The following is a 20,244-nucleotide window of genomic DNA, read 5'->3' as shown; positions in this document are numbered from 1 at the left end:
TTCTGAGCCCCTCCGAGCCAAAGGCAGAAAGCCCAGCCAGCAGCCAAACGAAGCCTCAAGCGGTGGTTCCCACAGCGCAGCAACCTGGCAAAGGGGATGCAGCAAGGAAAACCACCGTCACCTCTCCGCTGGGAAGCGCTTAGCAAAGGCGAGTCCCCAGGCAACGCGGCCGATTTGATTGGCACAAGGCATGCAAGCTCCACCCCCCAGTCGTTCTTAGACTCCTTATTGGGTGAGCAACGCAGCCAAGCAACACAGCTGGAGCCTCCCTCCTCCCTGGCTGGCAGAGAGGGAGGGAGAGGAGCTGCTTCCTTTGAAACCCGGGAAATTGAAGGGACATCATCAATAAGGGACTGCAGCGGGACACTGCGCTGGGATAAGGGACTGTCCCGCCAAATAAGGGACGTTTGACAGCTATGCTCACAAGGGACCGAGCTGTAGCTGTCAACTTTCGCCTTTTCTTGCGAGGAATCCTATCCGGAATAAGGGAGTTTCCCTTTAAAAAAGGGAAACGTTGACAGCTATGGGGGACCGAGCGGGTTAGGATTCGAACCCTGCTCCCCATCCCCCCGATACTCTCAAACAGGGGTCAGCAAACTTTTTCAGCAGGGGGCCAGTTCACTGTCCCTCAGCCCTTGTGGGGGGCCGGACTATATTTTGGAAAGGAAAGAAAATGAATGAATTCCTATGCCCCACGAATAACCCAGAGATGCATTTTAAATAAAAGCACATATTTTAATGTTTCAATGTTTTAATGTATTTTAATTTTGTTTTTAAGTTTGTTTGTTAACTTTGTTTTTATTGCTGCTTGTGAGCTCGGCCTTGGCTGGGGAGGGCGGGGTATGAATAAAAATTATTATTATTATTACTCATGTGAAAACACCAGGCAGGCCCCACAAATAACCCAGAGATGTATTTTAAATCAAAGGACACATTCTGCTCATGTAAAAACAAGCTGATTCCCGGACCGTCCGGGGGCCGGATTTGGAAGGCGATTGGGCCGGATATGGCCCCGCGGGCCTTAGTTTGCCTACCCATGGTCTTAAGCTACCTTGCTGTGCCCTGGCACCTGGTGCCTGCCCAGAGGAGGGTGTGTGTGTGTGTGTGTGTGTGTGTGTGTGTGTGTAGGAAGACCCCCCCCCCCCGTCCGATCTGGGCAGAAGCCTATGCATGGCTCAGGACCATCTGGCAGAACCTCCATCAGGTCTTTTTTCCGACTCGTCGTCCTCCCCACAACGCTTCGTCTTTTTAATTTCGCTCCCGCTTGGAATTCTCCTACTGCCAGCTCTCTCCACACCCCACAACCGCTGCCCCCCCCCTTGTTCATTTCCTCTGGCAAGATTTACAGCTGACTTCAGGTGCTGCTGGTCGGCTGCCAACAGCCTGTCTGCGCTCCTTGCGGGGGGGGGGTTCCCCCCTCCTTCTCGCTCTCCCCCCAAACCCTCACCTTTTAACAAGGGCTCGTAACTCTGGGCTCTTGACAGCCCCTGCGTGACAAATAGGAGCTGGGCTTTTGCGGGGACGGCTGCTTTTGGAGTTATCGCCTTGACCGTGCCGACGGATCCTTCTTGCTCACCGCCAACCCACAAACTTCTATTTCCCCCTCAATTTTTTAAAATTAATTTTCCAAAAAAAATTTAAAACAAGCATACATACATCGTAAGGTAAAGGGACCCCTGACCATTAGGTCCGGTCGTGGCCGACTCTGGGGTTGCGGCGCTCATCTCGCTTTACTGGCCGAGGGAGCCGGCGTACAGCTTCCGGGTCATGTGACCAGCAGGACTAAGCCGCTTCTGGCGAACCAGAGCAGCGCACGGAAACGCCGTTTACCTTCCCGCCGGAGCGGGACCTATTTATCTACTTGCACTTTGACGTGCTTTCGAACTGCTAGGTTGGCAGGAGCAGGGACAGAGCAACGCGGAGATTTGAACCGCCAACCTTCTGATCGGCAAGCCCTAGGCTCTGTTGTTTAGACCACAGTGCCACCCACATCCCATTTATCAACAGTTAAAAGGTAAAGGGACCCCTGACCATTAGGTCCAGTCGTGACCGTCTCTGGGGTTGCGGCGCTCATCTTGCTTTAGTGGCCGAGGGAGCCGGCGTACAGCTTCCGGGTCATGTGGCCAGCAGGACTAAGCCGCTTCTGGCAAACCAGAGCAGCGCACGGAAACGCCGTTTACCTTCCCACTAGAGTGGTACCTGTTTATCTAATTGCACTTTGACGTGCTTTCGAACTGCTAGGTTGGCAGGAGCAGGGACCAACCTTACTGCACGCTTGTGAAACGTGGACCACTTATAAACGCCATCTCCAACTGCTTGAAAGATTCCATCAGCGGTGTCTCTGAAAATTTTTACACATCCCTTGGGAAGACAGGCGAACTAATGCCAGTGTACTGGAAGAAGCAAAGATCACCTGTGTCAAAGCAATGATTCTTCAACATCAACTTCGTTGGACTGGCCATGTTGTGCGGATGCCTGATGATCGTCTTCCAAAGCAACTACTCTATTCCCAACTTAAAAACGGAAAGCTGGTGGTCAACAAAAGAAGTTCAAGGACTCTCTCAAGGCAAATCTTAAAAAATGTAGTATAAACACCGGCAACTGGGAAACGCTGGCCTGCGAGCGCTCCAGTTGGAGAACAGCCTTTACCAAAGGTGTTGTGGGCTTTGAAGACACTCGAACTCAGGACGCGAGGGAGAAATGTGCTAAGAGGAAGGCACATTTGGCAAACCCTCACTGTGATCGACTCCTGCCCGGAAACCTATGTCCCCACTGTGGAAGGATGTGTGGATCCAGAATTGGCCTCCACAGTCACTTACAGACTCACTGTTAAAACCGTGTTTATGGAAGACAATCTGACTTGGCTACGATGGATTGCCAAAGAAGCAGCAGCAACACTGACTGGTAGCAGCTCTTTGGGGTTTTACACAGGGAGTCCCTCCCCTAGCCCGAGACTCGAACCCAGGATCTTCAGCATGCAATACAGATGCTTCATCACTGAGCTACGGACCCGGAAACTGGATGAGGGTTCAACTCGGAGGGTTTGATGGGGTTTAGTGAGACCTATGTGAATAATTTCCCCCTTCTCCCACAGAGATTCAATTTTCTGTGCTTTCCTCGCAATTCCCACTCCTTGCAAAGCCAAGCAGGGTCCGTTGAGGTTGCAGTTCTGTGTCCAGGGCAGCTGTCTCCCAGCTCCATCTGGTACGCAGGATGAGACCCTCCCTGCCCGCAGACTGTCTCGCCAGAGTGGTGCATGCTCTGGTTATCTCCCGCTTGGACTACTGTAATGCGCTCTCCGTGGGGCTGCCTTTGAAGGTGACCCAGAAACTGCAACTAATCCAGAATGCGGCAGCTGGACTGGTGACTGGTAGCGGCCGCCGAGACCACATAACACCGGTCCTGAAAGACCTACATTGGCTCCCAGTACGTTTCCAAGCACAATTCAAAGTGTTGGTGCTGACCTTTCAAGCCCTAAATGGCCTCAGCCCAGTATCCCTGAAGGAGCGTCTCCACCCCCATCGTTCTGCCCGGATACTGAGGTCCAGCTCTGAGGGCCTTCTGGCGGTTCCCTCCCTGCAAGAAGTTAGGTTACAGGGAAGCAGGCAGAGGGCCTTCTCAGTGGTGGTGCCAGCCCTGTGGAACGCCCTACCACCAGACGTCAAGGAAACAAACAACTATCTGACTTTTAGAAGACACCTGAAGGCAGCCCTGTTTAGGGAAGTTTTTAATGTTTGATGTTTGTCGTGTTTTTAATATTCTGTTGGGAGCCGCCCAGAGTGGCTGGGGAAACCCAGCCAGATGGGCAGGGTTTAAATAATAAATTGTTGTTGTTGTTACTTAGGAAATGTGAGGTTCTGGGTTCAAATTCCAAACAAGCCCCGCTCAGTGTGGCCAGATAGCTGTACCTTTAGAAATGCCATGGGGGATCACAACCTTGTTTTGTGCACTGAAACTCCCGAGTTTGTGCCCAGACAACTCCAATATTATTATCTTTTAATCCAGTGGAAGCAGGAGCTAAATTCAGACATGACTTTTACCCGAAAAGGCCGCCTTTTTCCCATCCTACTGTGGACATCAGTACTTGCCAATGCAACGCTCCACTGTGGCTTCACACAAACGCAGCCCAAACCCCAGTTTCTGGTCTGCTGATTAATTTTAAAGGTAAAGGGACCCCTGACCGTTAGGTCCAGTCGTGGCCGACTCTGGGGTTGCGGCGCTCATCTCGCTTTATTGGCCGAAGGAGCCGGCGTACAGCTTTTGGGTCATGTGGCCAGCAGGACTGAGCCGCTTCTGGCGAGCCAGAGCAGCGCACGGAAACGCCGTTTACCTTCCCGCCGGAGCGGTACCTATTTATCTACTTTCCCTGGTGTGCTTTCGAGCTGCTAGGTGGGCAGGAGCAGGGACCGAGCAACGGGAGCTCACCCTGTCATTGCGGGGATTCGAACCGCCGACCTTCTGATCGGCAAGTCCTAGGCTCTGTGGTTTAACCCACAGCGCCACCCACGTCCCTACAGATTTATTGTACCCGTAGCCTAAGTATTATTATTATTATTATTATTATTATTATTATTATTATTATTATTATTTGAGGGGGGCGTGCAAAGAAACGCTTTGCTGTGGTTTTGCAAAGAAGCCAAACTCTGCTTAATCGCTCTTGCCTTTCGGGCGAAGGCGGGAGAGCGATTTCTGCGTGCAGAAGCAGGCTGTCGATAAATATATATATATATTTCCCCCGCAGGAAAGGGGAGAGGTCTCTGGCAAAGGAAGCTGTGGGGGCTGCGGAGAACCAGGGGTGGGGCGGGGGGAAAGCCTGCCGAGCCGGGCCTGATCGTTTTTCATACCTTGAGCATTAAAGTGCCACTAAATTGAACATTAACGAGCGCGAGTGAATTGGAGTCTGGCTCTTCCCCCAGGAGCCAACCCTGCCCATCGGTGCATTAAGGAGGGAGAATCCATTACTGCCAGCCCCGGGAGAGAATTAAATCTTTCCCAGAAAGTACCTGCTGGCGGTGCCTCGATTCCTCTATTTCTGCCTCGGTTTCCCCCTCCCTGTGTTTGGCGGATGTGCGATCAAGCATCTGGTCTCTCTGCCGCGAGGTTTTCGTTTCACGCGAAGCGGTGTAGAAACGGGAGACTTCTAAGCTTTTGGGTTTTGGGTTGCATTTATAGGAGGGTGCAGAGACACCCCCTTGCCGACAAAGGTCCGTATAGTTAAAGCTCTGGTTTTCCCAGTAGTGATGTATGGAAGTGAGAGCTGGACCATCAAGAAGGCTGATGGCCGAAGAATGGATGCTTTTGAATTCTGGTGCTGGAGGAGACTCTTGAGAGTCCCATGGACTGCAAGAAGATCAAACCTCTCCATTCTGAAGGAAATCAGCCCTGAGTGCTCACTAGAAGGACAGATCCTGAAGCTGAGGCTCCAAGACTTTGGCCACCTCAGGAGAAGAGAAGACTCCCTGGAAAAGACCCTGATGTTGGGAAAGATGGAGGGCACAAGGAGAAGGGGACGACAGAGGACGAGATGGTGGGACAGTGTTCTCGAAGCTACCAGCATGAGTCTGACCAAACTGCGGGAGGCAGTGGAAGACAGGAGGGCCTGGCGTGCTCTGGTCCAGGGGTCATGAAGAGGCGGACACGACTAAACGACTCAACAACAACAACAATGCAGCCGGACTAGGGGGGATCACGAGGGCCAGTTGAAAGTGTCAGGAGGCCGGCCACACGAGGCTCCTCGTCCTTACTCTGAATGAAGGTGCCGCTGCCACAGGCGGGAAGGTAGTGGCGCATAGTGGTTGCGCGAGGAAAACGGGGAGATGCAAGGCCGGTTGCTCTTTTATTTATCTAAGTGTATACTCCACAAAAGGGACACGGGTGGCACAGTGGGTTATACCACAGGGCCTAGGACTTGCCGATCAGAAGGTCGGCAGTTCGAATCCCCGCGATGACGGGGTGAGCACCCGTTGCTCGGTCCCTGCTCCTGCCCACCTAGCAGTTCGAAAGCACATCAAAGTGCAAGTAGATAAATAGGTACCGCTTCGGTGGGAAGGTAAATGGCGTTTCCGTGCGCTGCTCTGGTTCGCCAGAAGCGGCTTAGTCTTGCTGGCTACATGACCCGGAAGCTGTACGCTGGCTCCCTCGGCCAATAAAGCGAGATGAGCGCCGCAACCCCAGAGTCATCTGCGACTGGACTTAACGGTCAGGGGTCCCTTTACCTTTTATACTCCACAAAGAAAACACTCAAAAAATAAACAAAGGAGAAAACAATAAAATTATCCACCAAGGAAAATTACCTGTGATAATTAAAGGGTTAAAAAAAGGTAACAGTTGACGAAGAACAAATTAAAACTGAGCCTCTGGAGAGGCTTGTCTCAGGAAGAATGTTTTTAGCATGGGTCGCAAAAGAGAACGGTTCCCGCTTGTCGTCAAGTGGCAGGGAGTTCCACAGGCACTTGCAAATTCTTGCAAATTCAGAGCATGTGTTAACCTGTCACGGATCGAAGTGGCCAAATGGGAATTTATAGGGGGAGAAGGTCTCAACTGATTAAAGCCGTTAAGGGGGTTTATACGGCCCCCGATTTAACTGTTTGCCTCCAGCTGAGAAGCATCGATGCCCAGCTCTGTTTTCTGTCTAAGCCTGCCATCTTCCTTTTCCTCTCTTGTCTCTCCTCCTTGCCTTTGCAGACGGAGATTGCCAAGCGACTCAACGTCATCTGTGCACAGCTCATCCCTTTTTTGTCCCAGGAGGTGAGTTTCTCGTCTTCGCACATGCTCTTCTAAAAATATGCCAGCCATGCCCTTTCACCATTGACTCCATTCCTTCTCCTTCCTGGTTTCCCGTCCTCCTTCAACAGATGCAAGGGGACTGCTAGCCAGAACATTTATTAGTGTTAATAAGGCAAGAGAAGCCTTCAAATTGAGCTTTGGAGAGCCTTGCAGTGCGGGGTGTTCTTTCTCGGGATGCCAGCCATGCCCTTTCGCAATCGACTCCATTCCTTCTTCCCGATTTTTCTTCCTCTACAACAGATGCAAGGGGGTCTGCTAGCCAGAACATTCATTAGTGTTGCTATTGTTACATGCGAAGCCTTCAAACTGAACTTTGCAGCACGGGGTGCTCTTGGCTCGGAATGCCAGCCATGCCCTTTCGCAATTGACTCCATTCCCTCTTCCCAGTTTTCCTTCCCCTACAACAGATGCTCAGCGTCCTATAGATGTGAGGGCCTGATATTATTAGTGGCAGGACGTGTAGACGGTTGCAAGTGAGACACTCACCCAAAGTTTAAAGCAATGGTGTACTTTTGCTCTGGATGCCCGCCGGCCATGCCCTTCCAGAAGGCACTCCATTCCATCCCCCTCAGCACCAACACTTTGAATTGTGCTCGGAAACGTCCTGGGAGCTAATGTAGGTCTTTCAAGACCAGTGTTATGTGGTCTCAGCAGCCGCTCCCAGTCCCCAGTCTAGCTGCCGCATTCTAGATTAGTTGTAGCTTCTGGGTCACCTTCAAAGGCAGCCCCACGGAGAGTGCATGGCAGTAGTCCAAGCGGGAGATAACCAGAGCATGCACCACACTGCTGAGACAGTCCGTGGGCAGGTAGGGTCTCAGCCTGCATACCATACTGGGAGCCAGTGAAGGTCTTTTAGGACCTGTGTTATATGGTCTCAGCAGCCATTCCCAGTCCCCAGTCTAGCTGCCGCATTCTGGATTAGTTGCAGTTTCCGGGTCACCTTCAAAGGCAGCCTCACGGAGAGCGCATGGCAGTAGTCCAAGCGGGAGATAACCAGAGCATGCACCACGCTGGCGAGACAGTGCGCAGGCAGGGAGGGTCTCATCCTGCGAACCAGATGGAGCTGCCCTGGACGCAGAACTGACCTGCGCCTCCATGGACAGCTGTGAGTCCAAAATGACCCCCCAGGCTGCGCACCTGGTCCTTCGGGGGCACAGTTGCCCCATTCAGGACCAGGGAGCCCCCCACACCTGCCTGCCAGCCTCGATGGACCCCCGACCTTTTTTATTTTCTGATTCGCTCGTTAAATTATCCTTCCTCTCCCTTTTTTCCTCCAGCATCAACAACAAGTGGTTCAAGCGGTCGAACGAGCCAAGCAGGTGACTATGGAAGAAGTGAATGTTTCAATCGGGGTATGTGGACCCCCACTTCCCTCCCTTGGGGGAGCCCGAAGCCGTCCTCTCCTCCCCACCCCACCCCAAACCCTTTAACTACGGGGTTGCGTGGCTTTGAGCTTCTGGGTGTCGCTGAACTATAACTCCCATCCTTATCCCTCACATCGAAATGAGGGGAAAACGGTTCAGGAAAGGAACGCTTCCTCTGCAGCGTTGGGGGGGCTTTCTAGTTTATAATAATAATAATAATTTATTATTTGTACCCCGCCCATCTGGCTCGATTTCCCCAGCCACTCTGGGCGACTTCCACAAAGACCAAAAATACACTAAAATGTCACACATTAAAAACTTCCCTGAACAGGGCTGCCTTAAGATGTCTTCTGAATGTCAGGTAGTTGTTTATCTCTTTGACATCTGGTGGGAGGGCGTTCCACAGGGCGGGCGCCACCACTGAGAAGGCCCTCTGCCTGGTTCCCTGTAGCTTTGCTTCTCGCAATGAGGGAACTGCCAGAAGGCCCTCGGAGCTGGACCTCAGTGTCCAGGTAGAACGATGGCCGTGGAGATGCTCCTTCAGGTATACAGGACTGAGGCTGTTTAGGGCTTTAAAGGTCAACACCAACACTTTGAATTGTGCTCGGAAACGTACGGGGAGCCAATGCAGGTCTTTCAAGACCGGTGTTATGTGGTCTGGGCAGCCACTCCCAGTCACCAGTCTAGCTGCCACATTCTGGATTAGTTGTAGTTTCCGGGTCACCTTCAAAGGTAGCCCCACATAGAGCGCATTGCAGTAGTTTATAAAAATTATGCATGGGGGATAGAGGTTTTCAACCTTTTCAAGTCCACGGCTCCCTTGACCAACTACAGTGGTACCTCGGGTTGCATACGCTTCAGGTTACTTACGCTTCAGGTTACAGACTCCGCTAACCCAGAAATAGTGCTTCAGCTTAAGAAGTTTGCTTCAGGATGAGAACAGAAATCGTGCTCCGGCGGCGCGGCAGCAGCGGGAGGCCCCATTAGCTAAAGTGGTGCTTCAGGTTGAGAACAGTTTCAGGTTAAGAACGGACCTCTGGAACGAATTAAGTACTTAACCCGAGGTACCACTATATGTTGGACGCGGGTGGCGCTGTGGGTAAAACCTCAGCGCCTAGGGCTTGCCGATCGAAAGGTCGGCGGTTCGAATCCCCACGGTGGGGTGCGCTCCCGTTGCTCGGTCCCAGCGCCTGCCAACCTAGCAGTTCGAAAGCACTCCGGGTGCAAGTAGATAAATAGGGACTGCTTACTAGCGGGAAGGTAAACGGCGTTTCCGTGTGCTGCGCTGGCTCGCCAGATGCAGCTTTGTCACGCTGGCCACGTGACCCGGAAGTGTCTTCGGACAGCGCTGGCCCCCAGCCTCTTAAGTGAGATGGGCGCAGAACCCCAGAGTCGGACACGACTGGCCCATACGGGCAGGGGTACCTTTACCTTTACTTTACCACTATATGTTATTTCTGCGGCACCCGTGGGGGGGGTCTCAGGAGCCCAGTTATGACCACAGAGATGGCAGCCCCTCACTCCTTTTCGAACACCCTCCCTTGTGGAGCGTTCCCCCAGCCTCCCCTCTTCTCCCCTCTCTGGGGAGTCCTCTGGGCAGCCGCTGCCGCCGCCCCCCCGGTCTCTAAGCTGCCCCCTCCCGCCCCAAAGACAGGTGCCTCCTCAAACTGCCCCATAGGGGCCTGGGACTTGCCTGCCCATTCCCAACAGCAAGGGCTGGCAGTCTGGGCTCCCTCGCCCGTTTGCTTGCTTACTCCGAGGCCACCTCAGCTCCTGGCACCCAGCACCCCCTGGCCAGCCCCAGAGGCACCATTCGCACAGGGAGCTTGTAGCCAGGGCTGCTGCAACAAACAGCTGTGCAAGCCTTTGGGAGACAGAGACGCCAGAGGGCATCAGAGGAAGGAAAGAGGGACAGAGGCCAGTGTTGACCATCATTCTAGGCACCCCACCGAAAACGACCGGCTAGGGAAAATCTAGGACCGAGGGAACTGACCGCTGGGCGATTCAGGGCAGAGAATACAAAGCCCCTAGTTCCTTTGGCTGGAAAGTTAGACCGTGGGAACTCGATTCGCCACAAGGCAGCGATGGCTGCCAACTTGGGATGGCTTCAAAAAAGGATTAGGCAAATTCGCCAAGCAGGGGGCTTTCGATGGCTGCTTCCGCAGTCGGAGCCAGGAAGGCTTCCAGGAACCATTTTCGGAGGGGGGGGGCACGAAGTGGTCTTCCGTTTGTGTCTTGCGGAAAAGGATGCTGCGCCAGACGGTCTGATCCAAGACGCTACCCTGGAGTTTTTACGGTTCTTAAGAGGACTGGTGAGATTTGTAGCTCAGCAGCGGGGGGGGGGGGGGGGGGCTCCTCCCGATCTAAGAAACCTGCCCCCCTTTCTGCTCTCCAGGAGAACGAGTCACCTTGACGCTAGCCTTAACCTGGAAGCAGACGCACGGGGTATCACTGCTATAGAAAGTTACACAATGACGTTGACAGGCTCTCTCTATTTATGCAATGAAAGGTTTTCTCCCCAGTCGGAAACCCCCTTTTTTCTTCTCCATCGCACTGGGCAAATCGATGGCCAGTCTGAGACCCATGGCCAAGTATTTTTCAGGTTGGAATATTTAATACCCCCCCCCCAGCACAAAACACCTCTGCTTGATTCAAGCGCAACATCCCTGGGAAACAGTTGTCCAACTTCTGCTTGCAATACCTCCAACATCGCCTCCTAAGGCAGCTGTCCAACAGGTCTTTATTATCATCCTTCTAACGGGTGGCGCTGTGGGTTAAACCTCAGAGCCTAGGACTTGCCGATCAGAAGGTCGGTGGTTCGAATCCCCACGACGGGGTGAGCTCCCGTTGCTCGCTCCCTGCTCCTGCCCACCTAGCCGTTCGAAAGCACGTCAAAGTGCAAGTAGATAAATAGGTACCACTCTGGCGGGAAGGTAAATGGTGTTTTTGTGCGCTGCTCTGGTTCGCCAGAAGCGGCTTAGTCCTGCTGGCTACATGACCCGGAAGCTGTACGCTGGCTCCCTCGGCCAATAAAGCGAGATGAGCGCCGCAACCCCAGAGTCGGCCACGACTGGACCTAATGGTCAGGGGTCCCTTTACCTTTACTTAACGGCCTTTCAGATATATTATGAATTATGTCAATACAATGGTACCTCGGCTGTCAAACGCAATCCGTGCCGGAAGACCGTTCGACTTCTGAAACGTTCGACAACCGAGGGGCAAAGGGCGGTCATCAAAGTCATTGGGGGAAATTGGAAAAAACACAATGGAAACCGTTCGACTTCCGAAAAGCGTTTGAAAACGAAAGCGATTACTTCCGGGTTTCCGGCGTTCGGAAACCGAAACGTTCGGCTTCCGAGACGCTCGAAAACCAAGGTTTTCCACTGTGTAAAGAAATATATAAACACACACACTGGCGATGAATACTTTTAGGTATCTAGTTCTGCTTCGTATACAGTTTTCCAGAGCAAAATTTGTTTGTTAAGAAGCGTATACTTCTGGATTGTAAAACGAAAACCCAACCGCAACTCCCGAAAAGCAGCCAAAAAACCCTCAGGAGTTTTCATAACGTGACGCTTGATTTGCACATTAATTTCACATAGGTGTGCGTGGGTAAATGTGTTTTAACACGCTCTCTCAAAGCGTGCTTTGTGTGTTTGTGTGTGTGTGTGTAGAAGATTTGGTTGCTCGAACGAGCGATGCAGAATTTGGGGATGGTGCAAATTTTGAGAGGCGGTTCTGCCCTTTCGGTGTGCAATTTCCTAGGTTTGCCTTTAAATGCAAACCGAATCTGATTTCTCCCGGGTCCTCTTGTGTTTTTCGCTCACGAGAGCTCAGCACGGATACCATCCTGAATCTTACAGGGAGGGAGGGAGAAAGGGGAGCCCTTTTAAAGGTGTGTTGGCAGGGGCGGCAGATTGCTCCATCGCCGCGGTTAATGAGCGGATTAGAAAAGGCTCTAACCGGAGGGACGCGGTAATGATAATGGCTGTGGGTAATTGGATTTAGCGCAAGAGGCTGGGGAGTCCTGAGTGGGGCGTCTGGAACGGGGGGGGGGGGGAGGGCACGTGATAACGCACAGCGGCAGAAAGACTGGAACTGGAGCCGGCGAGCTCTAGGAAAGGATGGCAGGTTTGTGTCTGCTGAGGAGGACTTGGCAGCGGGAGGTTTTCGCGTGTTCCGAGTGCCAGCCAGCCATCCCTTTCCCCAAACACCATTTTCAGGGTACCAGCCAGCCATGCCCTTTTGAAAGCACTCCATTTCCAGGGTGCCAGTCAGCCGTACCCTTTCCCCAAACATCATTTTCAGGGTTCCAGTCAGGTGTGCCCTTTCCAAAGCACTCCATTTTCAGAGTGCCAGCCAGCCATGCCCTTTCCAAAGCACACCATTTTCAGAGTGCCAGCCAGCCTTTCCCTTTCCAAAGCACTCCATTTTCAGGGTGCCAGCCAGCCAGCCGTGCTCTTTCCCCAAACACCATTTTCAGGGTGCCAGCCAGACGTGCCCTTTCCAAAGCACTCCATTTTCAGGGTTCCAGCCAGCCAAGCCCTTTCCCAAGACACTCCATTCCAATCCCCTCCCCACAGATATAAGGCCTCTGATGACCCCTTTATGTGTCCCAGGGCAGTGGAAGTTGAGTTGACGCAAGACCGCATAGCCATGGCAGCGGAGTCTGTGGTCTGTTTTATCTTGAGGACTACACACTTGACTCCATTTTTCTTACTTCTCCTTCTTCTAAAAGGAAACAGTTGATAAGGGCTGAGCTCGATTTTACGCTCTGTTATTTATTTGGATTGTTTGCTCCCCGCTCTCCGGCCAGGGAAACCTCCCAGAGCGGCTTTCACACAATCGGAACAAGACGGTATCTACCCACAGACTTACTATTTCATAAAACAAACAACCCGTGCCTACGACATGCAAGGAAAAAGGAACAGGGAGGGTAGAGGAAAACACTGCTATCACACAGTGCGAAGGCAAAGCACACAGACTGGACAGCGTCCCTCTCTGCTTAATATTCAGAGTGTACCAGAGTTATTCTTAAAATAAAATCATGGAAAAGAGGTTTTTTCTAAAAAGGGGGTTTCTGTTTGAGTGGCTGGGGCAACCCAGGCAGGGCACAAATAATTAAATCGTTATAATTTTTCTTCGGTGCGTTGAAAGACAGCGAGAGAATGGAAACAGCTCCGAGTGGCGGCTGCAGAAATCCCGGGCGGGTAATTGGTTTGCGGTAACGTGGTTAACCTGTGAGGCAGCCGTTCCTATTGGTTCCTTTTTGTTTAAAAAAAAGTGTTTTCTTTCCTTTATAGCAGAACGAATGGGCCATATTTAATTTAAAAGGCTCGAGGAAGCGAAGACTGACCCAATTTCTGGAGCACGCGTGGTTTTTTCTGTCAGGGAGGGAGTTAAGGAGCGAAGGAGATGAGCAATCCCTCCTCTCCACACCCCCTCCTCCTGGGAGACAGTGTGGCTTAGTGGTTAGAGCGCCGGATATGACCTGGGAGACCCAGGGTTCGAATCCCCACTCAACCATGAAGCTCGCGGCCTTTGCATGAGGCCAGGAAACTGTCTCTTGGCAAGCTGGTTGTCGGAAAGGAGATTCTGACGAAACATCAGGAAGAACTTGTTGTTTGACGGAGGAACAGACTCCCACTAGAAGTGGTGAACTCTCCTTCCTTGGAGGTTTCAAAGCAGAGTTTGGACGGCCGTCTCTCATGGATGCTTTCGCTGAGATGCCTTCATTGCAGGGGGTTGGTCTAGATGACCGCTGGGGTCCCTTCCAGCTCCCCAGTCCTGTGCATAGCTGTCAAGCGTCCCTTATTTGGCGGGACAGTCCCTTATCCCAGCGCTGTGTCCCGCTGCTGTCCCTTATTGATGACGTCCCTTAAATTTCCCGGGTTTCAAAGGAAGCAGCTCCTCTCCTTCCCTCCCTGCCGGCGAGGGAGGAGGGAGGCTCCAGCTGTGTTGCTTGGCTGCGTTGCTCACCCAATAAGGAGTCTAAGAACGACTGGGGGGTGGAGCTTGCATGCCTTGTGCCAATCAAATCGGCCGCGTTGCCTGGGGACTCGCCTTTGCTCAGCGCTTCCCAGCAGAGAGGTGACGGTGGTTTCCCTTGCTGCATCCCCTTTGCCGGGTTGCTGCGCTGTGGGAACCACCGCTTGAGGCTTCGTTTGGCTGCTGGCTGGGCTTTCTGCCTTTGGCTCGGAGGGGCTCAGAAGTCGAACATACCTGTGCTGGGAAAATCCCTTATTTTGGCTGCTGGTCCCTTAATTTCGAGGCTGCTGGTCCCTTATTTACAAATCTGTAAGTTGACAGCGATGGTCCTGTGATTCCACATTTGGTCCTCCCCCCCCTTCTATAAACCCCCTTCTGTCTCCTTGCAGCATCAACTCCAAGCTCAGCACCTCTCGCACCATGCGCCTCCCATCCCACTGACCCCTCACCCGTCCGGAATGCAGCCGGCCAGTCTGGCCACCCTGGGCAGTGCGTCCGGCCTGCTGGCGCTGTCTGGCGTGCTGGGCGCCCAAGCTCAGCTCCTCGCCAAGGATGACCGAGGCCTTCTCGACACGGATCACAGAGGTACCAAAGTCTAACCTTTCCTCTTTTTTAAAAAAACAATTTTTATTAAGTACAAATTAGAAAACATACAGATTCAGAATATATTTTTTTATTGTTTTCCTCCTCCAAAAACTAGGTGCGTCTGTGGTCTGGTGTCTTGTGTTTTTTAAAACGGAAATATACCGTATTTTTCGCTCTATAAGACGCACCAGACCACAAGACGCACCAAGTTTTTGGAGGAGGAAAACAAGAAAAAAAATATTCTGAATCTCAGAAGCCAGAACAGCAAGAGGGATCGCTGCGCAGCGAAAGCAGCAATCCCTCTTGCTGTTCTGGCTTCTGGGATAGCTGCGCAGCCTGCATTCGCTCCATAAGACGCACACACATTTCCCCTTACTTTTTAGGAGGGAAAAAGGGAGTCTTATAGAGCAAAAAATATGGTATACTAAAATAAAGGTCGCGCAGATAACAGCCTCGCTGATAACTTCAGACCGGCTCACGTTCGTTAAGTCAGAAGTAAGTAACTGGTCGCTAGTCGGTTCACAGCCTAGGGGAGGAACCTGCTTTTTGCAAACCAGCTGGTCGCCTGGGGTGAGCGGCTGCTCATCTTTAGGCGGTGGCGACAACGACAAGTTACCTAACTTTTTTTGTTGTTTATTTCATGGAAGGGAGAAATGTGCTGTTCAATAACACAGACACCCCCCAAAAAATTTGTGCTAGCCATTTAAAAACAGGGATACTGATAGAGATAGATAGATAGATAGATAGATAGATAGATAGATAGATAGATAGATGGATGGAGATAGATAGATGGATAGAAGATAGATAGATAGATGATAGATAGATAGATAGATACAATATTATTTTAACATTTTGCTCACAGATATCAATTCTGCTGTTATTTTCGTGTGTGCATTGTGGCTGTTTTCGAGATACTGAAATCTTTCTTTCTCTCTCTGTCTCTCTCTCTCCTTTCCCTGTTGCTGATCCGCGTTGCCATGGCGACAGAGAGAGACCCGGGTCCCGTAAGTCTCTTTTCCCCCCTCCCACCCCTTCCCTTCCATTCTTCAATCCTTCGCTTACTCCCCCCCCCCAATTGTTTAGCCGTACGGACGCCCCTTTGCTTGAGAAAACACTTTTAAACAGAGAGATGAATAATTGGGGGGGGGGCTTGTGCGTTTTAGAGAGCGTCTGGGTCCCCCCCCCCTTAATTTTATTTTTAAAGCTCTGTATGTGTTTGGAGCTGGGGGGGGGAGAGATGGAGAAGAATGAGTGGGAAAAGCCCGTCGAACAAAACATTTGCTGTAAAGGGTTTGGGAGGCAGCCAATTTGCGCTTTTGAAAATGTTGTGGGTGTGTCCCCCCCCCCTTTGTTTTTTTCCCTGGGAAGGGGGCATTGAGCATGTGACAACCCCCCTTCTTGTTGGTGTGTGTGTATATATATGTGTGTGTGTGTGTGTGTGTGATATATATATGTGTGTGTGTGTATTTATATATATGTGTGTATTTATATATATGTGCATATATATATATATATATATATATATATATATATATTTGTGTGTGTGTGTGTGTAGATAGATAGATAGATGATAGATAGATAGATAGATAGATAGATAGATATATTTAGGGACGCGGGTGGCGCTGTGGGTTAAACCTCATCGCCTAGGACTTGCCGATCGAAAGGTTGGCGGTTCGAATCCCCGTGGCGGGGTGCACTCCCGCTGCTCGGTCCCAGCGCCTGCCAACCTAGCAGTTCGAAAGCACCCTCGGGTGCAAGTAGATAAATAGGGACCGCTTACCAGCGGGAAGGTAAACAGCGTTTAGGTGTGCGGCTCTGGCTCGCCAGATGCAGCTTTGTCACGCTGGCCACGTGACCCGGAAGTGTCTGCGGACAGCGCTGGCTCCCGGCCTATAGAGTGAGATGGGCGCACAACCCCAGAGTCTGTCTTCCTTCCAGATTTCTTCATATTTATCCCTTCTTAATTTGCGTTGATATGCAATCCGTTCGTAGCCAACTAGTCTGTCCGTATTGTCAATCCATGTGTTCAATGGGATCTTTTTGCGGCTCTTCCAATTCATCAAAACAAGTTTTTTTTGCTTCTAATATGGTACGGTACATCCATTTTTTTTTACCCCTTGTAATCTCCCACATTTCCGGTATATATACTGTATTTTTCGCTCTATAAGACGCACCAGACCACAAGACGCACCTAGTTTTTGGAGGAGGAAAACAAGAAAAAAAATATTCTGAAAATCAGAAGCCAGAACAGCAAGAGGGATCGCTGCGCAGCGAAAGCAGCAATCCCTCTTGCTGTTCTGGCTTCTGGGATAGCTGCGCAGCCTGCATTCGCTCCATAAGACGCACACACATTTCCCCTTACTTTTTAGGAGGGAAAAAGTGAGTCTTATAGAGCAAAAAATACAGTATATATATTTGGGGGAGGCAGGTGCTGCTGCCAAAATATCAAGACAGACAAAAGGAAGGCATTTTTTGCGCGGTTGAACTATGGAACTCACTGCTGGGTGAGGTCAGGTGTCTTCTAAAAATCAGATAGTTTATTTCCTTGATGTCTGATGGGAGGGCTTTTCACGGGGAGGGCAGGTGCGGCGACTCAAATACTGAAACAGACACTTGCTTCTCTTCCCTCCTTCCCCAGAGCTCCTTAGCGCTGTCCAACGGGGAGCGAATGCGAGCCATTTCGGAGTATCTGAACAGCAGCAAAAAGAGGAAAACAGAGGAGAAGGAATATGCAACAGATTACGTACGGCGGGCTGGGTTTGGGGGCTTGGGGAATGGAAAACTTGGTACACACCACAGTGTGCATAACAGTGACAATTACAGTGGTACCTTGGTTCTCAAACTTAATCCGTTCTTGAAGTCCAAAACCAAAGCGTTCCAAAACCGAGGCGCGCTTTCCCATACAAAGTCATGCAAAAGGGATTAATCCGTCCCAGACTTTTAAAAACAACCCCCAAATCAGCAATTTAACATGAATTTTACTATCCAACAAGACCATTGATCCCTAAAATGAAAGCAATAATCCATGTGCTGTACAGTGGTACCTGGGGTTGAGTACTTAATTTGTTCTAGAGGTCCGTTCTCAACCTGAAACTGTTCTTAATCTGAAGACCACTTTAGCTAATGGGGCCTCCTGCTGCTGCTGCTGCCGCGCCGCCAGAGCCCAATTTCTGTTCTTATCCTGAAGCAAAGTTCTTAACCTGAAGCACGATTTCTGGGTTAGCGGAGTGTGTAACCTGAAGCGTATGTAACCCGAGGTACCACTGTACTATAAACTAAATAAGACAGTATTGTAGATGATAAAAATATATATATTTTCTTACCTGCATTGATGATAGTCATTGTTTGGATGGGGGGCTTTTATCCATTTCTGCAGACACACAATCAATCAATCAATCAATCAATCAATAGCTGAACTGGGTTCCACAGCCATGAAAACAAATTAACTGAAAGAGCCCCCAAAATGCAAAATAAATAGCAAAAACAAAAGCACCAAACTTCATTCATTCCGGAAGTCCGTTTGACTTCCGAAATGTTCAAAAACCAAACCGCAGCTTCTGATTGGTGCAGGCGCCCTGGATGTTCGGCTTCCGAAAAACGTTCGAAAACTGGAACACTTGCTTCCGGGATTTCGGCGTTTGGGAACCAAGGCGTTTGAGAACTAAGGTACCGCTGTAATTGCACATTTATTGAAAGTATTTAGTTTAACGAATTCACAGAGCTGGTTTTGGGGGAGACTCTCATAGCTTTTGTTTCCCCCTCTTTTCATTACAGGGCAGCGACGGAGACAAGAGCGAAGAAAATTTGGTGGTTGACGAGCTTTGCGTGCGTATAATAGAACTTATCGCGGGCGTATAGATATTTCCAAGTTAATGACAGTAGCCTATGGTCTGTGGGTTAAACCACAGAGGCTAGGACTTGCCAATCAGAAGGTCGGCGGTTCGAATCCCTGCAATGACGGGGTGAGCTCCTGTTGCTCAGTCCCAGCTCCTGCCAACCTAGCAGTTCGAAAGCACGCCAGTGCAAGTAGATAAATAGGTACCGCTCTGGCGGGAAGGTAAACGGCGTTTCCATGTGCTGCTCTGGTTCGCCAGAAGCGGCTTAGTCATGCTAGCCACATGACCCGGAAGCTGTACGCCGGCTCCCTCGGCCAATAAAGCGAGATGAGCGCCGCAACCCCAGAGTCGGCCATGACTGGACCTAATGGTCAGGGGTCCCTTTACCTTTACCTTTAAGGGTAAGGGAGGGATGCAGGTGGCGCTGTGGTGTAAACCACTGAGGCTAGAGCTTGCCGATCGGAAGGTTGGCGGTTCGAATTGCCGTGACGGGGTGAGCTCCCGTTGCTCGGTCCCTGCTCCTGCCAACCTAGCAGTTCAAAAGCACGTCAAAGTGCAAGTAGATAAATAGGTACCACTCTGGCAGGAAGGTAAACGGCATTTCCGTGTGCTGCTCTGGTTCGCCAGAAGCGGCTTAGTCCTCCTGGCCATGTGACCCGGAAGCTGTACGCTGGCTCCCTCGGCCAATAAAGCGAGATGAGCGCCGCAACCCCAGAGTCGGCCACGACTGGACCTAATGGTCAGGGGTCCCTTTACCTTTACTTAAAACACTTAATTATAAAAGCAGCGTAAAGTACGGTATAAAAACATGAATAACAATAAAAACCGAAAATCAATCAGATGATCCCCAGGGCTAGCTGGCTGAATTGGTTCGACTTGGGCCAGCGAGGAGGCCCGGGTAGAATTAGCTGTGGGGTCTCAGAGCGGGTGATCTTCATAAAAGTGAAGAGAAAGGAAATAAAAGATCAGGCTGAATTCAAATTAAACTAGAAGGGGGTTAGTCCCGCTTCACAAGCCGAAGCCCGTTTTGCTCGTTCGGTGCCCCAATATTGGCTGCTGAGAATTTTGTTTGAGGTTTGCAGAAAGCAGATATCTGAACAGGAATTATTCACCGTGTTTTTCGCTCTATAAGACACACCAGACCACAAGACGCACCTGGTTTTTGGAGGAGGAAAACAAGAAAAAAAATATTCTGAATCTCAGAAGCCAGAACAGCAAGAGGGATCCCTGCGCAGCGAAAGCAGCAATCCCTCTTGCTGTTCTGGCTTCTGGGATAGCTGCGCAGCCTGCATTCGCTCCATAAGACGCACACACATTTCCCCTTACTTTTTAGGAGGGGAAAAGTGAGTCTTATAGAGCAAAAAATACGGTAGTTTGAAAGGACCTCTGATACGTGTCTGTTTGTCTCTCTCTCTTTCTGTGTGTCTGTTTCTGTTTTCCCCATACCAGGATCCCTCCTCGCCCCACAGCGTCAATTCCTTCTCCTCCCGGGAAAACGGGGTTGATAAAATCTCCCTGCAGAGGAAGGAATCCATGCAGCTCAGCCCCACATCTTGTAGCTCCTCCCCACCCAGGATCACCAAGGAGGTGGTCACGGTACGTGCGTAATTTTGGGGGATCTATGCCTTCCTGCGTTCAGGGGGTCCAGGGAGCATTTTTTTGGGGGGGGAGCCCCGACAATTGAG

At 51.0% G+C, this 20,244-nt stretch overlaps 1 protein-coding gene across 5 annotated transcripts in view; it reads left to right on the top strand.

Annotated features, from left to right (window-relative positions):
• Nucleotides 1-20,244, top strand: part of LOC114588386 (transducin-like enhancer protein 1) — a 40,510-nt gene that overhangs the window by 7,064 nt on the left and 13,202 nt on the right. The window contains exons 6-12 of one of the 5 annotated variants that reach the window (XM_077921927.1): nt 6,685-6,747; nt 8,064-8,105; nt 14,528-14,723; nt 15,711-15,727; nt 17,362-17,466; nt 18,498-18,548; nt 20,009-20,155. In XM_077921927.1, the coding sequence (XP_077778053.1) occupies nt 6,685-6,747; nt 8,064-8,105; nt 14,528-14,723; nt 15,711-15,727; nt 17,362-17,466; nt 18,498-18,548; nt 20,009-20,155 (621 nt within the window). Of the gene's footprint in view, nt 1-6,684; nt 6,748-8,063; nt 8,139-14,527; nt 14,724-15,710; nt 15,728-17,361; nt 17,467-18,497; nt 18,549-20,008; nt 20,156-20,244 lie in introns of all 5 variants that reach the window. The other 4 variants (XM_077921926.1, XM_077921929.1, XM_077921928.1 and 1 more) reach the window with 4 other exon arrangements.

This window comes from Podarcis muralis, chromosome 18 (genome assembly GCF_964188315.1).
Source record: "Podarcis muralis chromosome 18, rPodMur119.hap1.1, whole genome shotgun sequence".
Taxonomy (NCBI): domain Eukaryota; kingdom Metazoa; phylum Chordata; class Lepidosauria; order Squamata; family Lacertidae; genus Podarcis; species Podarcis muralis.
This window is presented reverse-complemented; position numbering and strand designations above follow the sequence as displayed.